This window comes from Thamnophis elegans, chromosome 4 (assembly GCF_009769535.1).
Source record: "Thamnophis elegans isolate rThaEle1 chromosome 4, rThaEle1.pri, whole genome shotgun sequence".
In the NCBI taxonomy this organism is placed as follows: Eukaryota; Metazoa; Chordata; class Lepidosauria; order Squamata; family Colubridae; genus Thamnophis; species Thamnophis elegans.
In genome coordinates, this window is record NC_045544.1 from 113,994,680 (window position 1) to 114,007,939 (window position 13,260).

Consider the following 13,260-nt stretch of genomic DNA (forward strand, 5'->3'; position numbering starts at 1 on the left):
ATTATAAAGCTTTGTTTTCAAAAATTTCATACAGGAAGGTTTTTTTCCCTTGTTGCATTCAAGCAAATTGCTTCTTAATCACTTGATTGTTTCTGAATCGTATTTGTACTTTCAGAGATAAAATTAAAGGAAAAGAGAAAAAACATCACCATTTGCCATTCAGGTAGCTTAATACTTTCTATTCTTTTCTTCTAATAATTCCTAGTTTAAATACCTAATCCTCAGCCACAATGCTATAGTTTCATAGTGATCTCCATAGACCGAGGATTTCATTTTTCTGGTTGATTAATGTCAGTGAGTTATTTGATAGGAGAAAAGCCAAGCCTTTCAAATCAATCACGTCAGGAAATATGTATGTATGGATATTATTGGCTTCTAGGCTTTGCAGTTAGTTCAAGGCCCATCCCTATTTGGGACACTTTGTTTACTATGGGACAACGTGAAAGTTCTGTTAATGCTCATCAAGGTGGTGGTGACAGTTGTGGTGTACATCTTGAGTTGGGTTGTGCAAAATGTTTCTAATTTGGAACATCTCAGTCTCAAGGTGGTCCTTTTTAAATTTGAAACGGATTGTTCTGATCTTAGTGGAAGCATTCTGACTCTGTTCCCACCATTCTGGATGTATTCTGAGTTTGTGAGATAGCTCTGTTGTGAGTTCAAAACAAATCCTTGGCACACTGTCATTAGAGTTGGTAGTTTTTGAAAGTTTTGTTGTGGTTTCAGATTACAATTGGGTGACAATTTTAGAGATACTCAGAAACGTCATAACCAATTGGTGATGGAATGCATGTCCTTGTCTCTAGTGTTGAACACCCTTGTTTACAGTTCCTGTACAATATTTGAAAAAAAATGATTACTCTGGCATAGTTAATATTATTACTAAATTCTTAGAACCTCCATAGGATTTGCACTCTCCCAGTTAATGGATCAATGAGCTTTCCTCCAAATTTTCAAAAAGTTGTCTCTGCAACTCCATTTGATAGATAAGGAGCTGCCTCAATTTTTCTTCCCCAACCTTCACATTCTCTAAATTAGATTCTATACTTGGACAACATAATAAGGAATGCATACTTCATGTGTTATACTCATCAAATTCAAAAATCATATTTTTAAAACAAAAAGAAATAAAAACTTCAAAGGTAGCCCACTGTAGAAGTCATTATGTGGTTAGAATCCCTCTCCAGAATTCATTATTATGGCTTCTAGACCAGAATTCATCTTTCATTATCATTTTTAGTATGGAGGTTTCTGTGCTTTTGTAATATCACAGATTATTCAAGCAAGGTACTATGGGTTCACTGAGATTTACAGTATTTCTAGGGAAGTAGATTAAAAACAAAACTACAACGTCGTATCATTTTCAGGAGTGTAGCAAGAAAATGTATATTGCCATTCTCACCTCAGCATAACTCTCTGGAAAGAGGACTATGGCTTTCAGAGCTGAGCTGCAGAAATAGACATGGTCAAAAACTGGAGGCAACAAGACACCCCCAAACTTTCCCATGATCTACAGCCATCAGGATTTTCATAATTCATATCCTGTAGGCTTAGATAGGGATGCAGTGGCTCAGTAGCTAAGATGCTGAGCTTGTTGATCAGAAAGGTCGGCAGTTCAGCGGTTCAAATCCCTAGCGACGCATAACAGAGTGAGCTCCCATTACTTGTCCCAGTTTCTGCCAACCTAGCAGTTCGAAAGCATGTAAAATGCAAGTAGAAAAATAGGGACCACCTTTGGTGGGAAGGTAACAGTGTTCTGTGCGCCTTTGGTGTTTAGTTATGCTGGCCATATGACCACGGAGTTGTCTTCGGACAGCGTTGGCTCTTCGGCTTAGAAATGGAGATGAGCACCGCTCCCTAGAATTGGGAACAACTAGCACATATGTGCGAGGAGAACCTTTACCTTTAGGCTTAGATAAGATGTTGGGGTTACAATATATAATCATTCTTTTTCCTCAACTTTATCTTCTTTGCTTATTGGGAGAATAATGTGTACATTCCTGAAGAAAGAATTGGATTTAAATGTATATAGCTTGTGGCTGTTCTATTGATATTATCTTATGAAAAATCCTAGCTTTTTATTAACTTTTTCATTTAATTTTTGGCTTTTTGCTTCCTGACTGGCTCTGCTCACCCATTTCAGCAAGACCAAGGACAAAAAGTAGGTTTCTTTTGTCATAATCTCTGCCTCTCTTTCATCTAAACTCTGATCTGCAGCTTCTTCTGTCATTAATTAATGGTCAGAAATGGGAATAGCATCTTACAATAGAATTCTGTGACCTTCATCACTATCAACACAAAAGTAGATGAGACCTCATTTCCCATATTTTTAAGGACAAAGAGGCAGAGCCTAGGTCAGTGTTGGTGAACCTTTTCGGCATTGAGTGCCAAAATGGGAGCACGCTCATGGGGGATCACCGGAAATCAGAAGAGCAGCTCCTTGGTGTGCATGCACGGGAGTGCCAGAAACAGGAAGAACAGTTCTCTGATGTGCAGGTGTGTGCCAGGGAGCTGTTCTTCTAGTTTCCTGTGCTCCCACATATGTGAAGACCAGCTTTCCATCGCACATGTGTGCACCGGAACCCAGAAGAACAACGGGCGATGGCTGGCATGCCTGGAGAGATGGCTCTGCATGTCACTTCCAGCACGCGTGCCATAGGTTCACCTTCACGTGCCGAGGTGTAAGGCTGGTATATGTCCAGTATGTTGCATTTCACTTATTCTTTATTTATTAATCAAATTTATATAGTTGCCGATCTCACCAAAGGCAACAAACTCTTGGCAGTGACCAAAAATCAATAAGAACAATAAATAGAAAAGCAAAAATGTGCAATATAAAAAAACCTTATTAATAAATAACATAAAAGCAAAAACATAAATGTCAGGAGATGGAGGGTAAAAATGCCCATCTCAACAACGAAGCTGTTAAACCAGGTCCTTGAACACCTGGGAGCCCCAGATCTGACAACATAGCTAAGATATGAGGACTTTTTGGAATACCAATACCATATTTCATTTGGATAACAAACTTTCATATTTATAATGCACAATAAAAAGACAAGGCATGATTTGATGATCATATACGTCCTCTCAATCGAAAGGCCGGCAGTTTGGTGTTCGAATCTCTAGCTCTACGTAACGGAGTGAGCTCCCGTTAGATCCCGTTACTTGTCCCAGCTTCTGACAACCTAGCAGTTCGAAAGCATGTAAAAATGCAAGTAGAAAAATAGGAACCACCTCTGGTAGGAAAGTAACAGCCTTCTGTGCACCTTCGGCATTTAGTCATGCCAGCCACAACACCACCGAGACGTCTTTGGACAGCGCTGGCTCTTCAGCTTTGAAACGGAGTTGAGCACTGCCCCCTAGAGTTGGGAAAGACTAGCACATATGTGCAAGAGGAACATTTACCTTTACCTATAGGTCCTTTTGTTTGAACACAATGAATGTGTGAGCTCTAAATTGAAATTATTCAAGTGTGATTGAGCCTGCTAACTGACCATGTCACGAAAAGTACCCCTTTGTTTTCAAAATCCGCTCTCCGAAATTCTGATGTTTGCTTTAATTTGTTCCAATTGTCAAAAATTTCTTTATCTGATTCTCTATTCAACTTGCCAATTGCCTGAATTACTGTCTGCCTGTCTACATTTCTACCTATCTACTTACCTATCTAATTTATATATGGGCACATTTCATAACAAATGGATGCTGTTTTTTTTTCCAAATTTGCATAATACAGTAGCAGAGTCACTTTCAGTTGATGGACTGGTTGAATACCTGATCCTTCTAAATGCCTTTCTATTCCCAGTAATATCACACTAGATCAAATAACTCTTTTTTCTAAAATTTGACCTAGGTGGTCAAGATAGGACAACGTGATTATAGCAATAACAAAGCACCTAGACTTATATACTGACCCATAGTACTTTACAACACTCTCTGAGCATTTGACTAATGTCAGCATATTGCCCCCAACAATCTGGCTTCTCATTTTATTAACCTTGGAAAGATGTAAGGCTGAGTCAGCCTTGAGCCAGTCAGAAACGAACTCCAGGCTTTGGGCAGAATTTCCCTGCAATACTGAAATTTTAACCACTGTGACACCAGGGCTCCTTTTTGACTGGTCCCTTCTACATCTTGGCAAGAGATGATCTGGTATTTCCCAAGCATTTTTCCCAGAGAAAACCCCCATGTATACAAGGGAAGGGCCCTCTGTGTCTTTAAGTTTAATATGGATAGACTACAGTGGGTAAACATTTTCTATTCCCAAGGTCACCATAAGACAAGCATTTTACATCCAAAGAAGGTTCAAGATCAAATATATTTCCATCTAATCATACACTGTTTATTCTAACTGGCAATGGCTTTCCAAGAACAATTTCTTTCCAACCACCTTAATCTTCACTGAATTTGAGCATTTCTTCCACCCCAAGTAGTGGCTGATTCACAAACTATCCAGAAGCGAATGAGTTATTTAGCTTAGAAACCTATGAACCAACCCTAAATTTTAATCTCTCCTTCATCTCTGACCACAAGATAGATGACCTTTGTATGATAATTTCTTCACTTCAAAACATTTCTTGATGTTAGAAAGGCTGATTTAACTGTGAATAATTCATTTCCAAGCCATAATCAGACCCATGCTTAGAATTTATATGGAATTAGGGAAGAAGCCATAGTTGGCAGCCTTACGGCTCTTTTTTCACCAAGCATGAATCCTGAGCTCAGATTAAATTTTTTACAAAAATGTAGCCTGTACATTCCCAAATATCTATTTAGGAATAATGGAGCAAACTGATAACAGCCCAGAGACCTAAAAAGCAATGGCTCCCAAACAGTGGTGGGATTCAAATAATTTAACAACCAATTCTCTGCCCTAATGACCAGCTGGGTAGGTGAGGCTCGGTGGTCATGTGACTGGGTGGGTGTTGCCACTCAACTTCATTCACATCGATGGGCACTTCGCCTTAGCAGTTACAATGGTATAAGGGTTAACTGGAGAGGTAGTTTCTGTAAGCAGGGCAATAAAGATTAGGCTAGAAACAACACCAGAATGTTTCCTTCTGCCTTGCTTACAGGATTAGCCCTGTAAAGTGGAGAAAAAAATAAGATTTCTTCCAACAACCAGTTCTCTGAACTGCCTAGAAAGTTAATAACCGGTTCTCCCGAATAGGTGCGAACTGGCTGAATCCCACCACTGCTCTCAAACTAAGGTACTAAATCATGGAAACCTCTTCTAAGGACATGATTTTGGGCCCTGTGAGGAGAAAAAAAAGTTGCTGGGAATCTGGAATGGCTGCTATTCAGCCTTTGCCAAGCTGTCTCAGGTGTTGTCATCCAATATTCATGAAGGGGATGGTATCAATTCTCTGCTAACACAGCTGGCTTCCTAACTACGCCATTCCTTCCCCTCCGTGCTGTTATTTTTTGGTGGTGTCCGAAAATGGAGGGCAACTGGGCCTGAGTTTAATGACGCAATCGTCCCAAAATGGTGTAGGAGCAGGAAATGGACCAGGAACTCTTTTCACCATCTCAGTAACTTCCTGTTCCTTTCAAACTACCCCCTCTCTTTTTGTGATTGTAATTGTGAGATACAAGTAAAGAAGTCTGATTTTACCTTACCTGGAACAGGTAAGTAGTTGCTTTGATTTCTTAATCTGTGAAAGATTTGTACGAGTGTTTTTTGCTATGAATGGGTTGGAGAGTATCTATTGACATATTTGAGACGTCACCCTTGTTGATCATAAACAAGCATAATTGAGTGGGGGGAAATGTATATTTTACATTTTTTTAAAAAGGGGAGATACAAAGAGTATGTCCAAGGCACTAATTAAAGAGAATGATCTCCTTGACAATGCTTAGATATCCTGCTGTTCCAAAGAATGTTGCATGCTATTCCGAGATATATGATGCCAGATATATATTTTATCTTCAGTAAAGCCCATCACTCTGGGAAAAAATGACTCTGATGGCCACTTGGCTGGTACACTCTCTGATGCACAAAGTGGTTGTTTTGCCCTCCTTTTTTTCATGCCCCCTCTGCGTAGAAGATAACGTCTTTGTCAAACAATGTCGAACCATCAGATAATGCCAAACAAATCTTTGAACATGGTCTTAATAAGGACCAGTGTAATACAGGAGTTTTCCAAGTTTAGTTCATATCTGTGTAACGATTCCAGGAGCAGACTGTAACTATAGTCTGTCAGTTAGCTATCACCGTCTCAGTTTAGCTCGTGGGAATTGAATAAGACATCCCCAGTGTGTGTATATGTAAGAGAGGAGTTTCGCTATTGCTTTTAATAGATGTTGTCCGATAACCTGAGATTCAATCTACCTGACTCAGGTGACAATCTGCCTTCCACCAATTGCTTTGCCTCTGGAATCCCCTTGTATCTTCCCATCCTTCCATTTCTTTGCTGCTCACCCAGCAATGTCCCCCACCCATCACTTCCATTACATTCAGGCAGATGGTCCCCTTCCGTGTTCTCACGTTTCAAAGGAATGTCAATAATTAATTAATTAATTAATTAATTAATTAGCGTTTCATTGTGCACCAGCTGGCTGCCTTAGGAAAGATCTTGAAAATTGCTAAATATACTACAGTAATAGAATCCCTGAAAACCAGTTCATTTCTTCCTGGTTATCTCTTATGTTAAGTTTTAGAAGACATACAGTACTTGATGTCATTTTTTTTCCTATGAAACCTTTGGTTTAATTCCAGATGGCACATTTCCTTATGAAAGGCCCATCAGGTTTACTAGGTTTTCCAGAGCTGAGGAGGCCATTTCTACCCTCCCGGAGGCTCGTCAAATGCCCCCGGAGTCCAGGGAAGGCAAAAACATCCCCCTACCCGGTGATGCAGGAGACTGACTAGGCCATACCCACCATGGCCACACCCAGCCAGCAACCAGGCAGAGAACCCCTTGCTAAAATTTTGGAAGCCCACCCCTGGTTACAAGCATGTGTAGCCTGCCAATGCTTGGTATAAACAGGCGTTTCTTTTCATAGAATCCTACAAGTAAGAAAGGAAGAGCCTAGGAAATCAATTAGTCAAATCTGTTGCATAATGCCATAGTCTACTATTATAGCATCCTCAACAGATTCAGCTTCTGTCTGAACACTGTAGAGAAGGGGAGTATATTTCTTTCCAAAGCAGTCTGTTCCACTGTTGAATCCATTCGGTTAAGATTTTTTTTTTCCAATTGTGCAACCAAAATCTACATCCTTGTAATTTAAAACTGTTGTTCATGTCCACTTTCTTTCTCAGCAAAATTGCCATGCATTATGTATGCTATGGCCAACATAGAAGGCAGCAGACTGAGGAAACTTGATTTAAAATAATACTGCCTCCCTCCCTCCCTCCTCTCTTTCCAGCCAATTGCACAGCTTTCCTAATTAGTTTGTCTGTTTTCCAAAAGCATTAGCCCTGTTAATTAATTGATAAGGCTAAAAAAATCTACTCTTTTTTTTTGCATTTTTGGAGTTGGAAGAGTTTAAAGAATAAATCAAGTACCTCTAGCCTTAATTCGTCCTCAAATAAGTTTGAATCGCAGCTTCTTCCCACCTTTGGACTATGGTTAGAGGGAGGATAATGGGTGATAGCTTTACAGCTTTTGTGGATCCCTATATATTTCAAGAGGTCAAGATGTAGATGATGCAGAACTGGAAAATAATGTCTAAAGGTCCAGTAGAAGATAATATAAATAACTTAAGACTGAACTTAAGTCCTTGGTGCTCTTGGAGCTTGGTTGTTTGTTTGTAGACATTTAGGTAACATCATCAATGCCATTTTAAATAGGGTTTGCTTCTTGTTTATGTAGTTAACTAACAAGGAGAAAACTACACCCCCTCCAACGCAGACAGGGCAAATTACTGTATATAAACAGAGAACAAACCCCCCACTCACTATCATGGAAGATATTACCTATTTGTGTAACATCTGCACACAAAAAACTAATTCAGAGAACACCAAGGATTCCACAAGGGCTAAAGGGCGGGGAAATTCATGCCAATACAATATGAATAATGGCAATCCATTTGAAGCTCTGGGTATGGACATAGCATATGCGTGAAATACCTACTAGTTCCAATAAATATATTTCATCCTTGGAAAACAGCCGTTGTGTGTCTTGTAAAATTGGTTGGATGAAAATTTCTCAATCAGAATCAAATATGTTTATATTTTCTTGAGACAACTTTTCAGGCGTTTATTCCAAACTACAACAAGTTCTAAGAAAGAGTAATGCATTTACTCATATTTTTCTCTTGTTTCCTTTCCCTCACTATTTCCTTTATTTGTCTTTCTCTTCGTTTCTCTCTCAAACGCTTCTCGGAGAAGGGATCTCCCTTTTTGCCTTGTGTTCTGAGATGACAGAATGGTGTTCATGATGTATTACTTTGCTTACAGAGCTGGAAGAGGAGTCTTTTCAGCCATGAAGTTGGGCAAAACACGTCCCTCAAAAGATGACCATCATCGAAAGCAAGGTGTGCATGTGCTTACCAATCAAACCAGTGGACTACTACAATCTTGTTATACCCTGAGACTGCAGATTTGCAGTTTCAGACTAGGTGCAAGAGATGGGTACTCCTTTGGATTCAAATAACTCTTTGCTCATTTCATTTTAGGAAAGCCAATTTCCTATATTTACTTATTTACAAATTGATTGGTTGGTTGGTTGGTTGATTGATTTACAACAGGTATACAGCCTGTTCCAACCAAAAGGGACTTTGGATAGGGGACAATGGAGTCCTATATAAACAAGAAAAAAATGCAAGATTTGATTATCAAACTCTCCAGTAAACAATCAAAAACTTTATAGGTGCTCAATATTTTAACCTGTCCTAAGAGTCAAAACACTGCTTTGGTTAGTTCAAAGAATGCCAATAGGATAGAGACCATTTGTTCTTCCAGCAAAGAGTGTTCCGTAGAATTGGATTTCTACTGAGAAGGTGAGTTGCCTGGCCGAGATGCATGTACCTTTTAACTATTCCATGTATGTATCAAAACTGTCATTCATGATTGCATATCATGCTGCCTCTACACTTCTCGGAGAATACGGTGCAAATAGCTTTTAAACAAAGCAATCTAGATCAATTCACCCTAACTTGGAATCCTCTAGAACAGTGATGGTTGTACAGAAACATTGAGCCCATGCTCATCGGTGCCACACTATGGAAAGCTGAACTTCCGGGTTCTAGCATCCATGCGCGTCTGATGATCAGATGGCCAGCGCGCAAGCACAGGCCACTTTTTGGAAATGTCGTGTGTGCAAAGAGATCAAGTTCTGGAAAAGCCAAACTTCTGGGTTCTGGCGCACAGGTGCATCTGACAATCAGCTGGACGGCGTGCATGCACACACCAGTTTTCAGCACTGCTGCAAGCGTAAAGGACAGCTGATCATCGCATTCACATGCATGCCAGAAACCTGGAAGACAAACAGGCAAGGCTGCGCGTGCAAGGCAACATGGCTTCATATGCCGCTTTAGGCATGCTTGCCATAGGTTCGCCATCACGGCTCTAGAAACATGAATTTTCACCTGTTGTCTTGCTAGCTTGTGAATTCTGAGAGTTGAGATTCATCTACCTGGAAGGTCCAGTTTGGAGAATGCTCATCCTAAATTATATCATGACTGGATCACAGCTCACCATACTTTCTCAGGTTTCTCTCACCCTTCTTGAAAGGATGCTCATTGTTAAAGTTTTGTGGTAGTCAATCAAATGTTTTAACTGTGACTTTTCTTTCCTGGACAGATCAACCAGCTATCTTGGAAGCAGAAGATCTGGACCGTAAAGCAATACGGCTCGGAGGTGGCCTGGATCCAGACACCATCTCCCTGGCATCTGTCACAGCTGTGACCACCAATGTGTCTAATAAGAGGTGAGTACAAGACAACTCAGAAAGTGGAGATCAGAACTACACGTCAGAATGTAAAAAAGGTATGAGAAAAAAAATGAGAAATGTGGCACTTAACATTAGAGGCAAAATATTAACCTATCAAAACATTTTATTTATTTCTATTCCGCCTTTATTAACGAATAACTACATTTTATAACCTTTTGCTAAAGTTCAAAGGGTCTCATCAAATTTATTAGTCCTTCTGTATCTTGTTAGGAGTTTTGCCTGGTTTATTCATAAGGCTAAACTATAAGCCACCATTTGCATGTCACGGATAGATAGATTTATATGTTGTGCTAACCCACAATGAAGCCAACCACACATTGTATCAAATATACACAAAGGGCTAAATATTATATTGTTATTTATTATGTCATTGTTATTATTATCTTTCACTATTATCATGGTCTTTTAAAGATCCAAGCCAGATATTAAAATGGAGCCCAGTGCAGGAAGACCAATGGATTACCAGGTAAGATGGTTCCAGTCTCTCATTTGTGTTATGGGAGTAATATGGGAGTCCAAAATCTCCACTACCACAATCCTTCTCCAATTAAACATCATCATGAATAAATCTATTCATCCTTATTGCTATCTTTTACAAATTGGTACGTTTCATGGCATCTTCCATGTCCCAAAGCAGGAATTGTTGAAGGCACATCAGGTGGAGGAAAGTGATAATAGTGCAATTAGTACAACTCAGAAGCATGCTTAAGCCATGCTTAGTAGATCTGTGCTTGATTGAATCAATGCAATAGCTTTGGTTCACACAAGGTATAGAATCAACATCACGTAAAGTGTTAATACCACTTTATAATGCCTTGGTAAGGCCACACTTGGAATACCGCATCCAGTTCTGGTCGCCACAATGTAAAAAAGATGTGGAGATTCTAGAAAGAGAGAAGAGAAGAGCAACAAAGAAGATTAGGGGACTGGAGACTAAAACATATGAAGAACGGTTGCAGGAACTGGGTACATCTAGTTTAATGAAAAGAAGGATTAGGGATGACATGATAGCAGCATTCCGATATCTCAGAGGCTGCCCCAAAGAGGAGGGAGTCAAGCTATTCTCCAAAGCACCTGAGGGCAGGACATGAAGCAATGGGTAGAAACTAATCAAGGAGAGAAGCAACTTAGAACTAATGAGAAATTTCCTGACAATTAGAACAATTAATCAATGGAACAACTTGCCTTCAGAGGTTGTGAATGCTCCAACACTGGATGATTTTAAGAAGATGTTGGATATCCATTTGTCTGAAGGGGTATGGGGTTTCCTGCCTAAGCAGGGGGTTGGACTAGAAGATCTTCAAGGTCCCTTCCAACTCTATTCTATAAGAATATTCTGAATCACAAACTTGTCACCACAAATTAACATAGTATGAGGGTGTAATAAATAGTATTTAGTATTTAGGTTAACATAGTATATGGCAATAGCAATAGCATATATACTGCTTCATAGTGTTTTACAAAAGTTTACAGAGTCAGCATATTGCCCCCAACAATCTTGGTCCTCATTTTTCTTACCTTGGAAGGATGGAAGGCTGAGTCAACCTTGAGCTGGTAAGATTCAAACTGTCAAACTGCAGGCAGCCGGTGATCAGCAGAAGTAGCTGGCAGTACTCTAACCACTGTGCCCCCACGGCTCTTATAATATTATGTGAAGCAGCTATATTCCCCATTCTGCTGCTAGATAACACTTAATAACAGAATGGAGCTGAAAGGGACTTTGGAGGTCTTCTAGTCCAACTCCTGCTCAAGCAGGAGACCCTTTACCATTTCAGACAGATGGGTGTCCAGTCTTTTCTTAAAAACCTCCAGTGATGAAGCACCTACAAACTCTGAAAGCTTTCAAGATGCTGCAGATTGACAGGCCTTTCTGGTTTTAGGAACTCCTTTTAGGAAGAAAACGAGTAGAGAGAAATTAGAAGGAAGATGATGGATCCTTGGGAATGAATCTAACAATCTTTTCTCCCCAGGTCAGCATCACAGTAATTGAAGCACGGCAGCTGGTGGGGCTCAACATGGATCCTGTAGTGTGTGTGGAGGTGGGAGATGAGAAGAAATACACCTCCATGAAGGAATCAACTAATTGTCCCTACTATAATGAGGTTAGCTCACTACCTGTAACAACTGACCTGTCATTTGCTTCTTAATGGATATTTAAGTTAGAGGATGGGCTTCAAAAATTTCAGCAATGGGTTCTCTGCTCAGTGGCTGGGTGGGCGGGGCCTAGTCAGCCTCCTGCACCAGGGTAGGAGGTGGGGGGGGGTTTCAGGTTCCGAAGGCTTTCCTTGAGCCACTGGAAGGGCAAAAACTGCCCCCAGGCTCTGGAGGTCTTCCAGAAGGCCCATTTTTTGTCCCTTCCCCAAGCCTCTGCACTTACCTCACATCCAAAACGGGCCACGTGGAGACTCCTGGCAGGGACATAGTGGGGTGGCAGGAGTGGGGCATGGTGGGCCGGCCAGCCAGGCGTGGGATTTGGAGGTTCTCCAAACCAGCCATAACATTAGCTACGGGTTCTCCTGAACTTGGGCAAATGCGTAGCAGCTCGCCCCTGGAAAAACCCAACAAATACAGAAAAAGAGGTTCCTCTTAGCAATCAGTGAGGCTTGGAAACTGATTTTTGAAGGAGGGCTGAAAGGTTGCCTATCTTTATAGGCAGTGGTAATACTAAACACCAAGACCACAAAATACTGGAAAGAAGTGAACTGAAGCATCTTAGTCAGTACTTGGGGGAAAAAAATCCAGATATAAGTCTGTTTATGACTTTAGGTCAACAAACTGATTGGTGGAAAGGGAGAGCAGGGTCACTGGGTTTGATAATAGCTAAATCTGTGCATCATTTGAGCAATGCTAAAGCTTCTGCTCTTCCTACTTATTACAAGTGGCAGATTAGGCCAGTGCTGGATTTTTGTCTTCATCCACCCCTCAGGGATGCTACCTTTTTACTTACATTAGCAATTTTCAGTTCAAAATGTAAGAACTATATGGCACTAGGCAGGAGTGAAATCCTCCCAGTTTGGCCAAACTGGTAGGGACGATTGCCATTGGTTCTGTGAACCAGTAGTAAAAAAAAAAGCTTCCAAAGATTTTGATGAGCCACACGATTGTCAGAAGCTTCCCTCCCCAACTCCTACTTTTTAAAGCCAAAGGCACCTCTCTCTAAGCATTCTTAGAAAATAAAAATAATGGGGAGGACGGAGAGGGATTGGACTGCAACCATCTGGAAATATGCTCATCTGCCTAGAGAAAATGATGAGATAGCAAATTTGAGAGAAACTCCTTAGTTTTCCCTTTGGTGAGTTATTATATTCCCTTAAACCAATCATTTATGCCCATGACATGCTTACAAAATTTTGAATGGACCCAC

At 40.4% G+C, this 13,260-nt stretch overlaps 1 protein-coding gene across 1 annotated transcript in view; it reads left to right on the top strand.

The window, feature by feature from the left end:
- Window positions 1–13,260, top strand: part of OTOF (otoferlin) — a 191,155-nt gene that overhangs the window by 104,464 nt on the left and 73,431 nt on the right. Inside the window, exons 6-9 of the mRNA XM_032216294.1 lie at window positions 8,402–8,478; window positions 9,746–9,872; window positions 10,308–10,362; window positions 11,867–11,998. Of these exons, the coding sequence (XP_032072185.1) occupies window positions 8,402–8,478; window positions 9,746–9,872; window positions 10,308–10,362; window positions 11,867–11,998 (391 nt within the window). The remainder of the gene's footprint in view (window positions 1–8,401; window positions 8,479–9,745; window positions 9,873–10,307; window positions 10,363–11,866; window positions 11,999–13,260) is intronic.